Source organism: Acomys russatus, chromosome 22, assembly GCF_903995435.1.
Source record: "Acomys russatus chromosome 22, mAcoRus1.1, whole genome shotgun sequence".
NCBI lineage: Eukaryota > Metazoa > Chordata > Mammalia > Rodentia > Muridae > Acomys > Acomys russatus.
In genome coordinates, this window is record NC_067158.1 from 51266343 (window position 1) to 51287612 (window position 21270).

General features: G+C 38.4%; 1 protein-coding gene across 1 annotated transcript in view; it reads left to right on the forward strand.

Annotated features, from left to right (window-relative positions):
• The first annotated feature begins 5917 nt into the window (after window positions 1-5917).
• Dthd1 (death domain containing 1) overlaps window positions 5918-21270 on the forward strand; it is a 68238-nt gene continuing 52885 nt past the window's right edge. The window contains exons 1-5 of the mRNA XM_051164911.1: window positions 5918-6313; window positions 8001-8613; window positions 12941-13271; window positions 16388-16567; window positions 17681-17931. Of these exons, the coding sequence (XP_051020868.1) occupies window positions 6043-6313; window positions 8001-8613; window positions 12941-13271; window positions 16388-16567; window positions 17681-17931 (1646 nt within the window). The 5' untranslated portion in view covers window positions 5918-6042. The remainder of the gene's footprint in view (window positions 6314-8000; window positions 8614-12940; window positions 13272-16387; window positions 16568-17680; window positions 17932-21270) is intronic.

The following is a 21270-nucleotide window of genomic DNA, read 5'->3' on the forward strand; positions in this document are numbered from 1 at the left end:
ATATTTGTTCTGTTTTCTTTTTCTAGAATACAAGTTGGTAGGACTTCTTCACTAAATTTAATTTTTTCTAACCTCCCTTCACTCTACTCTCAACTTTCAATCTGTTTTTTTTTTTTTTTTTTTCTTAGAATGGTTTTCTTAGCTGGCTACGTACTGCTCTGACATTTTTCTCTTAATCTATTTTAATTTCTGAGTTTCTTCTCGCTTGGCAAATTTCTTATTTTTGTAAAGAAATTTTGTTCTGGCTTGATGGTATGGAATATACATTTTCTTATTTTATCCTAGAATTTGAGAATTTTAAGTACCTGTGTTTGATACTTTCGTCTCTTCCCTGTGCTGGCTGCATTTCTTTCAAATGCTTTATAGGGGTTTGTTTACTTTAGTCCTTAGCTTTATGCTAGATGCTTTTGTAGGTGCCTGACCTCATTGGCTATTTCCTCATATTTAAAAGTAAAGTATTAGATGTACTGTTTGTAAGCTCATTGGTAGGTAGGGCTTAAGACTAAGACACTCATTGTTGGTTGAACAACTCTGTGACTTCTGAGCAGGTTTTGGAGGGCTGGGAGTTTGGGAGGGGCATTGAGTGATTCACTCCCAGTCGTTAATCTCTTATAGTGCACAGCTGTAAGGTGAGGGCTCTGTATAAGCATCATCCGTGCTTTCAGAACAACAGAGCAGATTCTCAGTACTTAAAGCTTTTTTAGATGCCTGTTCATTTGCTAATGAGAGGCAGAAAGGGTGTGGTCAGGATGAGGGGTCCTGGAGGAGTCAGGGGAGGGATGCACAATCAGAATATATTGTATGAATGAAATCTAATTTCTATATAAAACAAAAATTTAAAAAATTCAGGCTTTCACTTAGCTGTGGTTGGCAAAGAATCTCCCTCCAGCTCACTGCTAAAACAAGGCCACCAACATTTCTCCTGATGTTTATTAAAAGAACCTCAAGCTTTGGAGGGTTGAGATAAGGCAGTGACCTGAAACAGATGGCCAAGACGTAGAAGTGTACCTTCTTCCAAACCAGTCACAACAAAAAGCACACACTGCCTGAGGTTCATTGTCATGGTCAGCAGTACTAGGCCTTTCCCAGTGCTGGGACTTGGTGAGCTTCTCTGGTGTACGCCAGCCCTCATTTCACGGTTTATGCTGTTGGGTTTCAATTTCCCTCTGCTGTCACACCGTTTGCTACTTTCATTCTTCTTGGCATTTGTTGATTTCATTCTCCTATCATAATTTAATCTCTTTTTGTGGTGAAATTCATATATTATATTTTCCTTTTTGGAGATTTTAGGAAGAAGCAGAAGTAAAAAAAAAAAAAAAAAAAAAAAAAAAAAAAGGAGGGGTATTGAATCTATCTTTAAAACCAGAAGTGTTGACTTAGACTGTTACTATTTGATTTATTTACTTATTTTATATTAATTTTAGCATGCATAATAATGGGATTAATTGAGCCTTCTTCATATTTCCATTACATATGCCATTACACTTGGTTCTCATTCAAGTTTCTCCCTCCCCACCCTCCATAAGGTCTCTCCCTCCCCGTGTCATCTGATCTTTTGAAACATTTTAAAACTGACACATTGATAATATTTAACTTAATTTATATTTTAAAGTTGCTTTGCTGCCATCTGAACTATGTAGCACTAGCTATCCCAACTTCTATGAAAATAGGCGACTAAAATATTAAGAACTTTATTGTTCTCATCCCTTGCATTACTTTCTATGGGATGCTTAGTAGGAGTGTAAATGCAGCATTAATGAGGAACAGCAACATAAAACCACGCAGATGAACCCTTGCCATTGATTTATTTGGGTGTTTCTTTTGTAAATGTCAGTTTTTTCCTGTGGTCAGTGACATCAATTAATTGAAAACAAAGTGCAGAAACATGCAGATGCCTGTTTTAACAAGTGCATGCAGTGTGGCCTGCGGTAGGGCTTATTTTACAAACAATACCCACTCTTTAGAAGCTAGACAGAGAACAAGTTTAGACTTGAAATGAGCAAGTGGTGTTGGAACTAAGGAGGAAGGTTTTGGGTGTTCCTTCTTATCCTGTCAGAGAGAATTTCCCATGTATCTATAAGGAAATGGGCAGAAACAGATCTAGTGATCTTTCATTCAGCATATAAAATACATGTGGTATAAACTTTTCTTCATTGTCTTCTACTGCAAGGGATTCACGTATCACCTGCTGACAGAAAATGCCCAAACATTTTCCAACATTATTCTTACCTGTCTGCTATGTTTCTAATACAGTCACAATGATTTTCCTGTGCTAACTTGAAATTTACAAATGCAAAATTAATCAAATTCCATCTCACCAAGCCTAAAGTCTCTCCTGCATCAATACAATTACCAAATAGGCAGTGACCTAAGTAAAATAATTTACTTACATTCTACTGCCATAAATGGCATTTTTATCAGTGGCCAATAAGTAAATATACATATCCATTGTTTTCAGTTTCTTTCTTTCTACCTGATGGTCTACTAAAATCTATGTACTATATTCCAAAATCCAATCTGCTTTCAAGGCATCCACTTTAGTCACTTGTGCTGTAATTGCCATAATGTAGATCTTCAAGCATCCCAACAGTTAAAGCTCTGACATCAGTGCCACATGTGACATGAAGCGCAGCTTTGACCATTGATGTCACTTGGTTCAAAATATGTAAACTCTCCCTTCTACCCACAACACCGAATTCTGACTTCTTTAGTCTTTCCACAATTGTTGGATGCGACTTTTCCCATTCCTCCTGACTCGTGAACTAAGCCTTCTCCGAAAGCCATACCTTTCTCCTGTCATCCCACTGTGTAATTTCTCTTACCCATACTTTTGATCATATAATTTCTAATCTGAAATGGTTCTTCCTTGTGTTCTATGGCCTGCTTATCCCCAGGTTCCTAATTTGAATATCTCCATCAGCTGGTTTTCATGACTTGGCTCTAGCCCTCAACAGCTTAAACTGTATTGTAATCACTTTACTCATGCATTTACCTCCCGTGAAAGGCCTGACATCAGGGCTCACAGTACATTCTAGAGAAAGAGTTTCACAACCGGGCCTGGTGGTACGTGCCTTTAATCCCAGCACTCATATTGATGTGAATTCGAGGCCAGCCTGGTCTATCAAGAAAGTCCAGGACAGCCAAGGCTCCACAGAGAAAGCCTGTCTTGAAAAAAAGGAAGAAAGGAAAGACAGAAGAGGAAGGAAGGAAGAAAAGAAAGACAGAAGAGGAAAGAAGGAAGAAAGGAAGGAAAGAAGGAAGGAAGGAAGGAAGGAAGGAAGGAAGGAAGGAACAAAGGCTTTCACAACCAGTCTTGAATAACAGCTGTTTGTACTTGACCTGGGAAATTACACACACACACACACACACACACACACACACACACACACACACACACACGTCAGGATTTAGCCAAAAGAACAGAGTAAGATGCATTCAGAATGTCTTGAAAGCTGAAAAGAATGTGAAAACTTTTTTTTCCATTCTTTAATTTTATTAATTTATTCATATTACATCTCGATTGTTAGCCCTTCCCCTGTTTCCTCCCATTCTTCCCTCCCTCCCATTTCTCTTCTTCTCCCCTCCCCTGTGTTTGTGACTGAGGGAGACCTCCTCCCCCTATATATTCTCTTAGAATATCAAGTCTCTTCTTGGTAACTTGCTATCCTTCCTCTGAGTGCCACCAGGTCTCCCCATCCAGGGGACATGGTCAGAAAAGGGGCACCAGAGTTCGTGTGAGAGTCAGATCTCACTCTCCACTCAACGGTGGAGAATAGCCTGTTCGTCGGCTAGGTCTTGGTAGGGGTTTGAAGCTTACTGCCTATATTCTCCTTGGCTGGTGCCTTAGTTTGAGGAGGACCCCAGGATCCAGATCTGCCTGTCATAAAGTTCTTCTTGTAGGTTTCCAGGACCCTGTGGGTCCTACTATTTCCCCTTTCTTCCATGCTACTCTTGCCTAAAGTCTCAATAGGATGTCCTCTCCTCTGACCCACTTTCTTGGTAAGTAAAGATTTTCATGGTACGTATCCCTTGGACTAGTGTTTTGATATAAGTGAGTATATACCGTTTGTCTCTTTTTGCTTCTGGGTGAACTCACTCATTATGATAATTTCTAGATCAATCCATTTGTCCACAAATTTCGGGAATTCCTCGTTTTTAATAGCTGAGTAGTATTCCATCGTGTAAATATACCACAGTTTCTTAGTCCAAGAATGTGAAAACTTTTTAATGTAATCTTTTATATGCTATGGATTAATTGTTCAAAAAACAGTTTTACTGGAAAAAAGACTTATTTGTAATTTTTAAAAATTAAAATATGATTACATCTTTTCACCCTCTCCTTCCTCCAAACTTTCCCAACAATGTGTATTCTCTCACTCTCTCTCAAATTGGCAGCCCCTTCTTTCCTAGTTATTGTTGTGTATTGAGTATACATACATAACACCTAAATATATAAATACAACTTGCTTAGTTCATTTAGTGTTGCTTGTGTTTTATGATTTTAGTGTTGACCATTCAGTATTGGATAGTCAATTAGGGGTTCTTCCTTGAGTTGGGGGTGACAATTTCTCTCTCAACAGTTATTATCTGAAAAGGAGATATAGCCTGGGCGCCCTCAGCTCTCCTGTACACTTTTTCTTGTCCTTTGGAGTCTAAGAACAAGAGAAGTTTGGGCAAGCTGCAGGCTTGTGCTTTCATTTTGCCTTCTATGTTCCCTTGGGCTGTTTTTCCCAGTGGTTTATAAGTCTTCAGTGACGCCTCGGTGCTTAAACTGAAATAATGATGCAGCTGGTGGGAGGGACGGACGCACTCCAGCTCCCATTGGGAAATACCTTATTTCCTCCCGGGTTCTCTAGGGAACAGGAGTTGTTTTTGAACTTACAGCTTCTTCTCCCTTCGCTGTGTGTTCTCTCTTCTTAGAAAAGAGGAAGTTGGGGGGGGGGAGGAAATGAACTGTTTTGCATTGCACTCCAGGCCCCCCCTTCCCCGTGTCAAGTTCTGCATTGCAATGATCCCCTGTAAAATGTGCCCACTGTGAAAGAAACATGGTGAGAACATGCTACATCCGACTTTTAATTATAGTGGTAGTAAACACTCCTTGTGAGCTCAGCGAAAGCTACTCTGCAGGTTTGCTTTCTTTTTTGTAGAGAAGGACTAGACACAATTAGAGGGAAATTATCAAAGGGCAGAGCTGAGACCAAGTCCCTACCACAATCTCGATGTACATTTACAGATAACAAGGTCGTAATTATACTTACTAAATAATGGTATTAGGTTATGCTCCAGCAGAGGGATTTTTTTTCTTTTAACTCTTGCTGTGGTTGCTTATGACTCTGTCTCACTACGCAGCTCTGACTGGCCCTGTATATGAAGCAATCACCCTGCCTCTAACTCCCAACTGCTGCAAGGCATAAGCCACCGCACCTGGGCCTCTTTAAACTCTTTAAGTTTTTACTTTAATTGTATGTAAGTTAAAAAAAAAAAACTATATGTAACTATATCCAGTTCCAACAAAATCTATCTTTTATAGCCAATATTTTTTATCTATACTCTCTTATTATTTTAAAGCAAGCTTCATTTTTCATTGATAATTATTTGTAAAGATGTACACAGGAGCTTTATTAGTAGTCTTGTAATAAAAGAGGAAAACCAGTTTACTTCAACTAATGAAGTTTATCTTCTACCTGGGAACCATACTTTGTTACTGTAAATTTTAAAGAGCATGTGGGGGTTTCATAGCATGTTGAATTTGTAAAGCTCATGTGGACACATGATTATGCGAGCTAACGCTGTCCCTGTGATTAATCTGCTCTGTACACAGTAGCACTCAGGGTTCAGGAACGCCCTTCTTCTGGTCACCTAGTAACTTTTCACTGGTCAACAACAAGCGGAATAAACTCTTAGGTTGCCCGAGAATGCTCAAGCTGGCTGACTTGGATCATCTCCGAGGCTTTAGGAGAAATAACCGTTGCCAACTTTGAATGTGCTAAATCTTTGTGCTTTGTTGGCAGGGGACAGATACATTATTTCTGGAGCTTAGAAATGGACACAGAAGACATAGGATCAGGTAAATTAGGCCAAATATTGAAGCAGATTTGGAGACAAAACCAAATGTTAAAGCAGGCGCTCCTGAGTGATGATCTCTGTGAGGTGGCTGGAGGAGCCACTCAGATAGCCACCGTGATCTTTTTGGGCCAAGGACTCAACGAAGCCCTTTATCAGTTGTTGGAACACACTGCAGGGTGCCTTCGGTCCACCTGCCAGCAGCTGTATATCCTGCTTGACAAGGATAATCAATGCATCTGGAGACAAGGCAAGTAGTCTCTTTTGTTTGCTTGAGCTTATGCTTTCTTTAAAATACTCACTTGAGCAGAGTCTAAAAGGGGGGACGTATAGGAGTACAGTGAATGTGGAATCTCTGGTTACGAGAAACTGACATCATTACAGGGAAGGTGGGGGAATACAAAGCTTCTCAGGAATTAAAGGCTCCTCCAGGGGCCTGGGTCACTCTTTAAGGAAGGGAACTTAGAGCTCTGCTAGGAAATCTATGAATTTAACCTGACGCCTAAACAATGAATTGGAGCCAGGCAACTAAAAACCCAGGTTCTTGGTCTGTTCTTTGTAAGACTCCAGCCATGGGGGTTAGGAAAGTACAGGCCTAACTGAAGCAGAATAAGCAGTTTTTCTATATTGGAATAGTGTGATCTAACTCTAGGGCCATTTGAGCCTAGTCCTATTCATTACAAGAACACTGGAAAGACTGGATGAGCTAGGAGAGGAAGCTGGATTGCTAACACACTGAAGGCAGGAGGTAAATTCTTGGCACTATGACCAGGTGTGTGCGCTCAAACATACAGCAAGTATGGATAACACAGTATCTGAAGAATAAGGTCGCAGCAGCAAATGCTTTCAGAATCCAGGTGGCATTATGAAATCCAGCACCAGACATGCAGCATCAGGGCAAGCGTATAGGCCTTGTCAGTCTGGACTCCAGAGTAGGCAGCACAAGGAAGTCAGTCTAGAGAACAATTAGTGAACATCAAAGAAGTCAGTTCCAAAGGTTTGTGTCCCCAGAGCCCCAGCAGCAGCAGCTCAGTACCAGTTAGTCTCAGGAAGGGATTGAATAGAGTCCTAGACAGCAAGCCAAGGCAAGTACTCAGCTACCAGAAAGAACGAGTTCCAAATACACATGGGATCTCAGGCTCAAGACAAAGACTGAGTTGTAGAACTGCAGTGCAAAGGCAAGCCCAGACTAGTGAGAGGAAGATTTGGTGACACGGAGGCCTGTGGACTCTGGGTAGAGATCCCCAGCTCAGAGCTGAGTTTACAGAAAGGTTGAAAAAAAAAAGGCCTGAAAAAAAAAAAAAATGAGAAGAGATGCACAGATGGGAGCTTGGGATGAAATCAGGATGCAGTAAGAAACCGATCAACTGAGATATTTATGATGCTTACAGTCTCAGAGTAGAGCGGTCTGTGTCAGTTTGTTTGTCATTGATTGGCCACTGCAGGATCCAGCCAGAGAATGATGTGGTCAAAATGTGACAGATCCTAATGGCCACATGCTCAGCAGGAGGGAGGATTGAATTTCCCACCAAAATACAGCATAGGTGCCTTCGTACATCACAGCTGTAGCCTTTCTGCTATTTACCTGTCCTGGGGTACTCAGATAATCTTATGTCTGATATTTGAAATGGATAATAGATACAGCATAATATGTCCCAAGGCAAGGTTACAACTGTCAAATATAGCAAATGATTAAGGACTTGCTGACTCCTTTTTTTACTTTGGAGAAGGCACCATCACATTTGTCAGTAAAGGTTAAAGCACACTCATGGCCAAAATGCATCAGCTTCAGCCCTTGGCTACTATGTTAAAGCCAGCGTTTTCTTTAATTCTAGTTATATGAGTCTTAGGAGGGCGTACTGTGCAAATATCTCCTTCGCCTGTGCAGAAGCATAATTTGACTTAGTTTTTACTTCTTTGTGTGTGCACATGTATAGAAATTACTGCTTTCATAGACTGCCTCACAAACATGAATGAACATTTGGGGAACACTGCTATGCTTCTAAAGAAAGAAGAAAAGAAGATGTGTAATTTATGCAGCATGCATGAGGACCGTACTCCACAGCACACAATGTTGCCCATTCAAGACACCAAAGCAACAGACATCGCTCCAAGAGGGGAACTAAATGTCATGGAAACAGCTACTGTTTCTCCTACAAATGCAGGGGAGAGCCATTACCCAGACCAGGTCCAGTTAAAGGAAAATAAAACACCGATAGATTCTGAATTAGAGGGAAAAGAAAACAATGCATCATTGAGTGGAAGCGTAATACGGCAAGAAGAATCACAGAGCACAGTGTTCTCAGATAATACAGAAAATGAAGATGAAAAACAAATAGAACACATGACTGCTGAGAACATAGACAGCAACAAGGAAGACATTCATGATGTAATCCAGACAACAGCAAGGGAAATTCGAGAGACCTCAGAAAGCCAAAGAGAAAAGATTACCACATCCCCAACAGCATGGGATGTCTCCAGTAAGGACGGGCATAATCTTCATAATGAGTCAGAGAGTCTAAAACAAAAGACTAACATAATGGAAAAGGAGTAAGTAAAAACACCGTGAGAAGCGCGTATGTATGCCTACTTATCCACGCATTTTCTGTAGTTGCTAAGTGTCTTAATCCTGCTGCTGTGACAAACTACCATACACTGGTTTGTTAAGAGTGGAAAAGTTAATTTCTCACAGTTCTGGAGGTGAAGCCAAACAAGGCACAGGAGAATCACTGTTGACTGAAAGCTTACTAACTCATAGATGGTACCTCCTTGCCGCATTCTCAAATAGTATAAGAGGCAAACTAGTTTCAAGGCTCTGTGTTAATAACACGAATCCTACTCATGAGAGTCTTGTCCTAGTTAGCTTGCTCAAAGGCATCGTCACCTAACACAGTCACTGATATAATAAAATCTCAACATATGAGAAAATATACAATGAGGTTTTATAGTTTCATGTCTCCAAAAGTTACTATAAATCACTAATTCAGATTAAAATCACCCCACAGAAATTTATGTGGCTGCTATTGCTAATACCACCCTCTCCTTCACAATTTTAGAAAACATGAATAATAAATGTGCTTTAACAGAATAATAATTAGTTATGATAGTAGATACAATAAATGCTCAGAACATGAACACTTTTATAAATAACAAAGCTAAGTTTTAGTGAAAGAAGTGATTTTTAATATTTCAGAATGTTAAAACATTAAAAGACAATTTTAGCATGAGTCTATAAATGATAAATATATGTTTAATATCTCCAAGGTATATATGTATATCCCTAAAATCATTGTCATCAGTCTTTAAACTTTGTCTTCAGTACTACAGGGGACTTATAAGTAGGCTTTGCAGAGTTTTTATGGGTAAATGTGCATGCTCACACCTATTTAACCCTTAGAAAATTGTCAGGAGTTTTTAAAATCAGATTCTCTAAAAGCCCAGGACATAAAGAAGAGAGAAAGACTGATGTATTTTTTATGAGCTATCTCCCTTCTGCAAGGTAGCAGTAATTCTTTGTTTAGGTTGATATATTTCCAGAAAAGTGCCACATTTCCTTAGAAAGACAAAATTAACTTTTATTTGTTGTCTTATTATTAACTAGTTTTTTTTTTTTTGACATTAGGTAACTTGCTTCATGTTTCCTTTCTCCTTTCTTTTTCTTTGTGTGTTTATTTTTGGTCTCAGTCTTTCAGTTGTAAGGATGCTACCTCCTTCTTTGGAGTCTTTGCTGGCAAATGAGACTGACAGAAGGGCCTAGTGTTGGACTACTCTGCAGTGCTCACACTCAGCTAAACGTCAGTGAACTAGTTGATGCCAGGACTGTCTACTTCCACCACCCCACCCCTCCTCAGTGAGGTTCTTGACCCTTACCCATCTCTGCAGAACATGCTGATGCTCTACTCTACTGTGCAGATACACAGCATGACTGAGAGAATGTTCTTTAGCAAGTACTTTTACTTTCATTGATCACGGAGCTTTATAAAAAAAAAAAAAAAAAAGAAAGTAATGTACCCACAGCAAAGAGAATTTAATGAATTCTATAGATGACTTTTTCAATGCTTGGAAGACCTCCACAGCTTGAAAGAGTTACTAGTCCCTGACAAATAGCTTCTAAAGTAGTCAATGTGTGGTTTCCCATTTCATTTGAGAAAAACATGGGCACTTCATATCCTCCCATTCAGAAATGACTCAGAACACCAGCTAGTGACTCACTCACTGCCTGCACCACTCCCTCTAACACCTCTTTAGGTGTTCCCTGGTTAGCGACTTCCTCTTTGTGGCATTGGAGCAGTTGTGCTTGGCTTGCATATTTACAAAGATGACTCTTCACAGCAATCCCCAGGCTAGGAAGCCATCACACCACATAAAAGTTTATCTAATAAACAAAACTGTGCTTAGAAACTGCTGTGGTTCCTCCACCTTCATTACCCCCCAAACCCCATCCTTTGGGGTAGCTGTACTAAGTGTGTAAACAAAAGGGAAAAGACTAAGTTAGTGCGACCTATTTAATAACAACACAAGTCATATTTGACCAGTACTATGGAGTATGGATCTACTTACAAGTCTCATCTCTGCTTTGTCCTTTGGGAACCACGCCTTGTAGTGGTGGGGTGCCTTGAGATGGTTTCCAGGACACAGAGGAGAACGTTCCCAGAACAATAAGAAGTGTTGAAAAATGTTTGTCTTTTTCTGAATTATCATTACATCAATAAACAAAAGAAGCTAATCAGATCAGCAGGCTGGATAACTTTCTTAAGTTGAGGATTCTAAACTTAAATAAGTGACCTTTGTGAGATAAACACTTGGATACATTTCTTTATGGAAGTTATCCTTCAAATTGTTTTCAACAGTAAATGAAAAACAGCTAAAACTTTAACATATACTTGAGAACATAATGCTATGTTCCCTATAGTTTCCACTCATTTATCGTCGACACTGCCTTTGTGTCAAGTATTTCTCTGTTGTAAAATAAGTAGCATTGAGGAAGAACCCCAAGTAAATGGTTTAAACATAGGTAATTAAATTATTATTGAGCATACGGTTTATTCAAATTCATTACAATTAAAGAGCTTTAACTGTTGCATCTCATTCAAACTTCCCATGATCCTAGATTAAATAATAATTTCTAGGTGTAGTGGATGGAGTGATCATTACTCAGGGAAGATTTGCAAAAGGCACAACATTATTTGAGAGCTTTTTCTACTACATTAAAGATCAGAGTCAACTCTTAGTTCTAAAAACTGAACATCTATGAGGTTGGTAGCTCAGTCTCAGTTTTCCTGTCTATAAAAATAATAAAGATACTCGTACTTGACACAAACGTTATTAATACTAAGCAAAACTGTGTGGCCTAAAACCCAACCCCAGAGAGTCTATTGACTAGTTTGAGAGGTTATGATAGTCATGGGAAACAGAAAATGCCCTGTCTCAAATTTGTATTCAATTTTATAAGGCTCTAAAAATTGCTGCAAAAATGGTGTTGAAGAAAAATAAAATAGTTAAATGTTTACAAGATGATTTTAGGATTAGAAAGAGTCTACTCTTACTTACTGGCATTAGTGTATAAAAAAACCAACCCAACCCTTCAATAAATATCACTATTTGGTCTAGTGTTCCTGGACAATTTCTGTGCCTCATATCCATCACTTTCTTTTAAGGGAACAGGAGTCATACAGATCCCTAGCAGGAAGGCAGACCCACTGGCAAACAAGAGGCTTTAGGTTCAGTGTTTTATACTGAAACATTTAAGATGAGCAACTTCCTCATTCTTCTTCCTCTCCAAGTCAAGGGCTTGGCAGCCTTTTTCTCTCCAGAAGAAACTGTTCAGAATTTCAAGTCTTCCTGGACAGGTTAAAGGTGGTGCGTGAGCTTCTGTGGAAGGAAGCAGTTAGCTTCTCTTCATTGTCCTACAATAGAGCAAACTATCAATTTCTTTTTTAATTTTCTTTCTGTCTCTGTCTCCCTCTGTGTCCATCTGTCTGTCTGTCTCTCTCTGCCTCTGTGTCCCTCTATGTTTCTCTCTGTGTGTCTCTCTCTCTGAGGAGAGGAAAGATGTGCACATGCATTTGTCCTTTTGTTTTCAATAAAGATAAGCTGAAACTTTCCTTTTCCTGGCTTTTCTTTTTTTTTTTTTTTTTTTTTTTTTTTTGTAAAGCAGGAAGCATTTATTTTAACATCTACCATGAAGCGATACAGTCCAGTGTGGTGGAGAAGGCACGGCCACCAGAGCTGAGACACTTAGTCATATGTCACCAACCAAAAGACAGATAAAAGGATGCCAGCTTTTCACTCACTCCAGTACCCCAGCCCATGGAATGGTGTGGCTCAGAGTCCAGTTTCCAGCTATCCCAAAGAAGACTTTTCATTTTTAAATCATCAGAAAAGGGAATCTATTCTTGTGATCCCAGAGGACCTCACCATACGGGCATTCCTTTCCTCACAGTTAAGCAAATATTTTAGCTTATTTTAAAAGATCATTGATATTTGAATTTTATTATATGCTGAATAAAAGTGAGAAAGATATCACTTTGATAATGAAGATAGTCAAAAACATTATACGTAGCTTATGCACTGAGCTAACGTACTTAATAGAGTATGGGTAATTTCCCTACAATGTGAAGGCATAGTCCCTTATATTAGCTATAGAACTGTATATTTAATTCAAAGCTTTCCTTTGACATAGATAGTATTTTCACCCTGTAATGCAGAAAACTATGGAATACAGAGTCTGAATGTCCTTGATCACAGAGTCAATAAATGGAAGAACTAAACTTCACATTAAAGCAATGTGCTTCACACTGTGTACCCTTCTGCATCTGGCTGGAAAGAACTTGGGTAGGATAGTTCCAAAACGAGGCTCACTCTTCTTTTGCTGCAGGTATCTCGGGGTGCTGAGTGAGGGGACTGACCCTCAAGTCTCTTGTTACATCACAGCGCCATCGCATGTCCTGCAGCAATTTGATTGCCAGATAACTAACAGCATGAGCTCCTTTGTGGTGAGTGATAATGAAGAGTTGGTCAGCAATGTCATCACTGTTAAATGCGTGGATAAGGACATGAAAATTCCATTCCCAATATGCATTGCAATTCCGTTCAAGGCACGCTACAAGGGAAATTACAGAGACATCATGGTGAAAATGTCTGACACACACTTTCAGTCAAGTTACCTAACCCCAAGTTCACTGGAAAGAATGAGGGGATCTTATAAGGTCAGTAAACCTGGGTGCAACTAGATTTGTTGTTTGTCTTTTCTTATAATTCAGAATATTATGTTGTACGGTAGCAATAATTGTTCTGTTGCATGAGAACACACTTGTGCTAACACTTTCATGATTAAAAAAAAAAACCTATAAAGTTCAAACTGGAGAAATTATTTGCCAGAGTTAGGAAGCGAGAACTTGGGCCTAGGACTTGGCATCTGGAAAACAACCAACATGATATCTTAATTGACCTGATGGTTTAGACTAACTTCATAATAACTTCATGTTAACGAACGTGTTAGACTACTGCGTAATCATTAGAATCTTCAGGTGCTACAGTGTTGTTGTTTCTTGTTTGTTTTTTGTTCTTTATGGGTTCAGAGAATATAAAAAAGTGAAAACTGTATTTGTATGCTTTGATAATTCTATCAATGGAATTTAGTCTAAACATTGAGGATTGTATGTTTGATAGTTAGGATGTGGGCAATAAAGAAAAACAAATCTGGTTCCCACGTTTGTCCATCCAGATGGATCAAAACACCTCTCTGGCTAGGCATGGTGGCCTCATGCCTTTAATCCCAGCACTCTAGAGGCAAAGGCATGTAGATCTCTGAGTTTGAAGGCCAGCCTGGTCTACAGAGAGAGTTCCAGGACAACCAGGGTTTTTATACGGAGAAACCCGGTCTTGAAACTGGCCCCCTGAAAAAGAAAAAACTTTCTGTGATTCAAATTTTTTATTTGAAAATTAATAAAATAATGTCTGCCTGGTAAGATTTCAAAGATTAAATAAACAAACTACTTAAGGCAGTAGGGGAAAGGCTTCATATAAGCGAGTTGTTAATAAGTTATCATTATTTGAAACAAACTCTATTGTAAAAATAAAGCTCTCTGTATCACAAATTAAAATGTTGCTGGGACAGAATCAAGACTTACAAAATTTAGGATTATACAGCTGAGGAGGGCTCGAGTAACATGTGTTTTGTGGGTTACTGCACTTATTTTTAACCAATTAAAATGTTCATGTTTTTATATGCAAATAGTTATTTGATGAGGACAAAGAAGAATACATGTTAAAATCTTCATAATACATTCTGTCCTTTTGGATTGTTTACAAATCAAAATGAGGCAATATAGCTGAATTGTAAAGCTAAGTCTACTCTCATTACCCCATTCATGTGACTAATACCCGTTGGAGCTGGACTGGCTGCCTGTGAGTTTGGAATTCGCCTTGGCATTGCTCTAGGGTAGGCTTCTTAATATTCGCCAGTCCATGTGTCCTTTATAGCAAGTACTTTAGAAACTGCTCACAGTGCAAATGCCTTGCCAGAGAGGCTTGAAAGATGTTCTGTGAATGAATGAATAATCAAGACACAAGAAAAATTAAGAGGATCATTGTCTACTTAAAAAAAAAACTATACTTTTCTTTACACTGAAGGCTAATGAGAGTTATCTCTCTAATTTTAGCTCAAGAACATTTGTGTTCTGGATGCATTCCAAAGTTTTACTTGGGTTCTATGACATTTAAGCATTCTATTTCCCAAAGGCCCTTTTTGCTTTCCCCCAGTATCTGCCAAATGTCTCAGTGCTCAGCAACGGCCACTTGTTCCCAGGAGAACTTTTCTTCATGCTGCTTTCCCTCTGGCCACCGAAGAAGGATCATTGTGCTCAGAATTTCCCCAACCTTGATACTGTGAAATGTTTCCCTCAGTCAGCTTGCAAATGATAGATTATTTTCCAATGTGAATAAGCCCGAAATGCTTGTGTGTGTGCATGTACTATTAGCCAGTCACGCTGGGTGGGGTCCAGCTGGTACTTAGGGAAGCACGGATAGAATATATTGCTTCTGAGACTGCTTCTTCTTTTAAAGCATTGGTGACCATACACATAGAACGTTTTGCTTTCATTTATAGACTCAGTTTCATTTTGCAATCTAAAATCTGTTGAGTATGTGACTGAATATATGATTATATTTGAATATAATTATACAAGAAAGAAACAGTGTATTTCTGTACAGTGATCTATTTCTACCACAGAAAGAAACTTAGACAATGACTTTATTGTGGCATCTGAAGATGTTGTGATCTGTCAGGGGGAAGAAATTTTCTGACAATACATACGCTACAATTTTAGAGAAACACGCCCAACTAATAAATTTTTATTCCTTGGAATTCTGTAAAATAACATAGAAACTTCTATATGAGATCTACATATAAAATTCATTCTAGCCTCCTCAAAAAAATCATTCTAGCCAATGGTGTCTAGGATTCCAGAGGCAATTAAAATTGTGAAAGATATTATAGCTACATATTACACATGTGAGGATTTAATTTAAGTTACAAAATACTTTTATTTCTCACTACTCTGTTGGGAAGTAAGCCCAAGCTTGAGAATCTCTTTTTTTCCTTCCTTTTTGTTTTTCATTCTTTCTTTAATCCATTTACAGCCTGATCACAGCCTTCCCCTTCCTCTCCTCCCAGTCCCACCCTCATCCCTCCTCTCACTGCCATTCCTCCCATCTTCTTCTGAGAGCAGGGAAGGCTCCTAAGAAATACCAAGCCACTCTGGCATCTCTAGTTGCAGCAAGAATAAACATAACTTCTCCTACTGAAGCCTGACAAGGCAGCCCTGCCTAGGGCAAAGGGATCCAAAGGCAGGCAACGGAGTCTTAAGCAGCCCCTATTCCCATTATTAAGGGACCCACGGGATGACCAGACTGCACTTCTGCTACATAACTGCAGGGATAGGGTCAGGTTTATCCCATGTACACTATTTGATTGTTGCTTTGTCTCTGTGAGCCCCCGCTGGCCCAGGTTACTTTACTCTATAGGCCTTCTTGTGATGTTCTTGACCCCTCCAGCTCCCTCGGCTCCCCATCCTCCCTCCCCATCCATCTTCCATCAGACTCCCCTACTTTGGCCTACTGTTTGGCTGTGGGTCTTTGCATCTGCTTCCAGCAGCAATGAGGAGCCCAACTCTAAGATGCACCCTATGGGAAGGAGCCAAGCCCTGTCACTATTGTTGTTGTTGTTTAGTTTTCCATAGCTCACAGAATAAGTATGAGATGTGTACTTATCCAGAAACAATGCTATGGCTTCCTTCATTAACGTGTCTTTTACTCTGTACAGGGGACTTGTGCTGCAGTGAATGTTTACAAGTTGGGGATGTTTTCTGTAGTGTCGTGTTTAAAAAAGCAGTCCTTCACAGTGACAAAAAAAGGGCTCACTCTGAAGTCAAGCATGGATACCCGGATATCCTTCAGTTACCCTGTGGGAATTTTCAGCTCACCAGTGCTTGTACAATTGAAGGTAAAAATTAAAAAGAGAATTGATTAGATCCTATGTCTACTGTGGGTCACACATGGCCCTAAGGACACAGAGGATGCAAGTCTTTCATCTGTCCATAAAGCTAATAATTTCTTGTATTAGGAATCTTCTATAATGACTTGATTGATGTGGTAAGCATTTTGAGCATGTTCTGAAATAAATATCTGCTTTGAAAAATTTGCAAGGCTTTCCTCAATATTATTATTATTATTATTATTTTTTGCTTATATTTGTCAACAAACACATGCTGCAAGACAGTGGCTGACAAATTTGGGGACACTTAAGTAAATCCAGATTTCCATATGAATGGTTGGAAAAATAAGATGCTAGTGGTCCATTCAACTGTTTATTGCCATGACTTTTGGATTCTATTAATAAAGAAAATTAGCTTTGTTGGAACAAACATTGTTTTAACAATGTCTATTACTATATTTAGGTGCATCCCAGAGGTTTATTTTCTCCAGTGACACTCCTTATCATTCAGGCTTGTCTGTCTCATTCTCGCTTTCCCATTTCTTTCAGGTCTAATCACAAATAGTAAGTCAAAGAGAGAGAGAGGGAAGAAACATTAATCGTAATTCTTCATTCACAAAAATTACTATAAAATTTGAATTATGTAAGCTTTTTGTTATTAACCATTCTGATGTGAAAGGAACTGAAGCAAATATAGTCTTGCTTTTTAACTTTGTGTGGATCACATGATCTAAGACTAGTTACAGTTGGAAAGTACACCAAATGGCACTTTTGTTTTCTTGATCATATTGTTGTTTATAGTTAAAAATAGTGTTTATGTGTGTGCCTACGTGTGTGTGGGTCTGTCTGTCTGTCTGTCTGTCTGTCTGTCTGTGTTTGTGTCTGTGTCTGTGTATCTGTATGGGAAGGAAACCACATTTTAAGAGATTTTACTCAATTTGTGATTTTTATATAAACTTTTATTTCCAGGCAACAACATACAGAGAAACACATAAAATGCTTTCCCTAAAATGTTGTTTTAGGGGCATACTAATACTTGCATATTCTGAGTCTATTTGTGCATCTGTGTCTATGAGTGTGTATGCATGGACATGGGCATATTTTCTTTTCTCCTTTGTGTAGATCCAGCCCGTTGACCCTTCTCTGGTGTCATATTTAAGAGCACATCAAGATCCTTCTTATTCAGTATTGTCCACGAGTCCCCTTATCCACGTCCAGCACCCATCAACTCATTCCTTTCAGAAGCCAGTCACTGTAATCCTCCCTTGTTCTCCTCTCTCCGAAAAAAAGAACCTTGAGTCTGAGAAAGATCACAGCAGACCAGAGAGCGCCATGGTGCACAGGATCCTACCAACTCCCTTGTACTTCCACAAGTAAGTCAGAGACCTTACTATAGCTAAGTGATTTAATGGGAGAAAAAGAACCTTTTGCGGTTAACCATACTCAGGTAGTTTGCATTTAAATCTCATTAGTAAATGGTATGAATTATGTCCTTATTGTTGATGCACAATAGGAAAAGTTTTAGTTCTAATGGACTCAAAACTGTGCCATGTGAAATTTGGTGCTTTCTAGTAATATACATACAAGAGTACTCCTTTCAAGAATTTAGGATACGATTAGTTATGAGAAGGCAACATAGTACTTATAATTTTATTTAATGTAAGAAAAGATGATTTTGATTTAAAAAATAAATTAAATTTGAATTTATATTTACCCATAAGTAGATTCTTTCTACCAAGTTATATAATCAAACAACACCTTCATAAATATAGTAAAAAATACACATTAACTCACCACGCAAAATAAACAAATAGAACATATTGTAGGACATTAAAACTGATCTTAACTCACACCATTCAATTTAAGATTAATTTTATTTTCTAATAGAAAAAGCAAAAGGGAGGTGTCTTTCTATTCATTAAACATGAAAGTACTTCTTTTGGAAAGACACTGTAGAAAGTCTGCTTTGTATATTGTTGCCCGTATTATCATTTTTTATCAATGTGAAGACTTAAGTGTAGTGATGCTAAGAACCTCTTCAAGTCTGCTAACTAGTGAGAGGTGTAGTCATGAACTGAACCCACATACTTCCTCTCTGTCGAGTAGCTAGCATCTGTCTAGATGAATGGTTATACTCCCTTGCCTACTGTTCTTGAAGCTTGGAGAAATATTATGTTCATTTGTGGCCAAGGAAAGAAATAAAACATTCCTTACAGTAAGATGAATGAGAGAGAACATAGCTGTAGACATGATCCAGTTGTGCACAAGTCGGCTACTCAACATCACCAGCCGAGCCAATTTCTAACCTGCTTTCAAAATTCTTTACTTCTCTTAGTTTCATCGCCATGCATCTACAGTAATATGTCATATACTTTCTTCACATTGCAGTTCAAAATACCCAAATGCTAAAAAAAATGTGTCCTCTAAAACTACCTTAGGATGATATTTAAATTATTGTTTTTATTGTTTCTTATAAGTTCTCATATTTGTATTTGCCACCTATAAAAATTTCCTATAGTCTTGATAGTCTCTTGCTAATTATTTATTTTTTTGTATTAATGCCTTTGCCTTCTAAAAATTTGATCCTTTATTTGATAATTCCAAATCATTAGTCTTGAGAATTCCTGTCTGTAGCTATTTCTTCCATTAACTGTCACTCATGGCTCTATTTCTTTATCTGGGAGCTTTAGTGCCTGGATGTGTAGTGTAGGATTTCTGTCACAATGAAACAGAGCTGGCATACATTTCTGTCTCTGTTGGTATCCAGCTGCTACTTCCAAGGTACTACTTTCAACAGACACGAGATGCTAAGTGTTCAAGTTCATCTCTCCAGTATGCCTGTGGCCCTAAGGGTGGACAGCTCCACAGTCTGCTCACTCACTTATTGCTTATGCTGGTGGCTCCTGCTTTTTGTTATCAGAAGGCAGATGGCCACATGGAAGTCCCTACATTTCAGTCTGATTATTCCTTCTGCTGTAACTCTGACATTACATATTTTTGTCAAAAGTTTGAGGAATTCTTCCCAGATTCCTCTCCTTTATGCAAGCTAAAATATTATATATAAAACTCATTTATTATCCTCCAACTGTTTTGCTTTGTGGAGGAAAGGACCTCTGATTATTTATTCCCAACTTGTTATTTATCATTCTGTGTTATGTATATTAAATATATTTTTAAGAGAATTAGCTGAAGAAAGATATGGAAATGTTACAGATATTAACACTGCACATGGTGTTTGGCCTTAGGGGCTAGTACTGTCTGGTCCATACCTGAAAGCCCCAATTTATCGAAGTAATGACACATTTTCAGTGTAACACAGGTTCAGAAAGCTATGGAGTAATAAAATATGTCTGATCTATTAAACCTAAAGCTTTTGGTTTACAAAGTCTTAAAATGTATTATATTTAAGAATGCTAAATTTCTGGAATGAAGCTTACCTGGTCATGGGGAATTATCTTTGATGTGTTCTTGAATTCATTTTGCGAGTATTTTATTGAGTATTTTTGCATCAATGTTCATAAGAGAAATTGGTCTGAAATTCTCTTTCTTTGTTGGGTCTTTGTGAGGTTTAGGTATCAATGTGACTATGGCCTCATTGAATGAATTTGATAATGTTCCATCCATTTCTGCCTTTTGGAGTAGCTTGAAAAGTGTCATTATTAGCTCACCCTTGAAGGTATGGTAGAATTCTCACTGAAACCATCTGGCCCTGGGCTTTTTTTGGTTGGGAGACTATCAATGATTGCTCCTATTTCTATAGGGGAAAAGAAACTATTTAGCTTGTTTATCTGTTCTTCACTCAATTTTTGCAAGTGGAATTGATCAAGAAAATCATTCATTTCCCTTAGATTTCCAAATTTTGTGGTGTATATGCCTTCAAAGTAGGATCTTGTGATTCTTAGTATTTCTTCAGTGTCTGTTGTTATGTCTCCCTTTTCATTTCTGATTTTGTTGATTTGGATACTGTCTCTCTGCCTTTTACTTGGTTTGGCTAACAGTTTGTCTATCTCGTTGACTGTCTCAAAGAACAATCTCTTGGTTTTGTTGATTCTTTAGACTGTTCTCTTTGTTTCTAATTTATTGATTTCAGCCCTGAGTTTGATTATTTACAGACGTCTACTCCTCTTAGGTGTCCCTGCTTTTTTTCTTCCTAGGGCTTCCAGCTGTGTCATTAAGTTGCTTTTGTAGGATGTTTCCAATTTCTTTTTAAAGGCACTTCGTGCTATGAATTTTCCTCTTAACACTTCTTTCAATGTATCCCATAAATTTACGTATGTTGTTCGTTCACTTTCATTGAATTTCAGGAAGTCTTCAATTTCTTTCTTTATTTCTTCCCTGACCAAGGTGTCACTAAGTAGAGAGTTGTTTAATTTCCGTGTATGTGTAGGCTTTTTGTTATTGCTGTTGTTGTTGATGTGCAGACTAAGACCATGGTGATCTGATAGGATACAAGGTATTATTTCAATCCTCTTGTATCGGTTGCAGCTTGCTTTGTGACCTACTATATGATCAATTTTGGAGAAGGTTTCATGGGGTGGAGAGAAGAAGGTATATTCCTTTTTCTTTGGGTGAAAGGTTCTGTAAATATATGTTAGATCCATGTGATTCATGACATTGGTTAATGATGTTATTCCTCTGCTTAGTTTCTGTTTCAATGTCCTATCCTTCAGTGAGAGTGAGGTGTTGAAGTCTCCCACTATTATTGTGTGGGG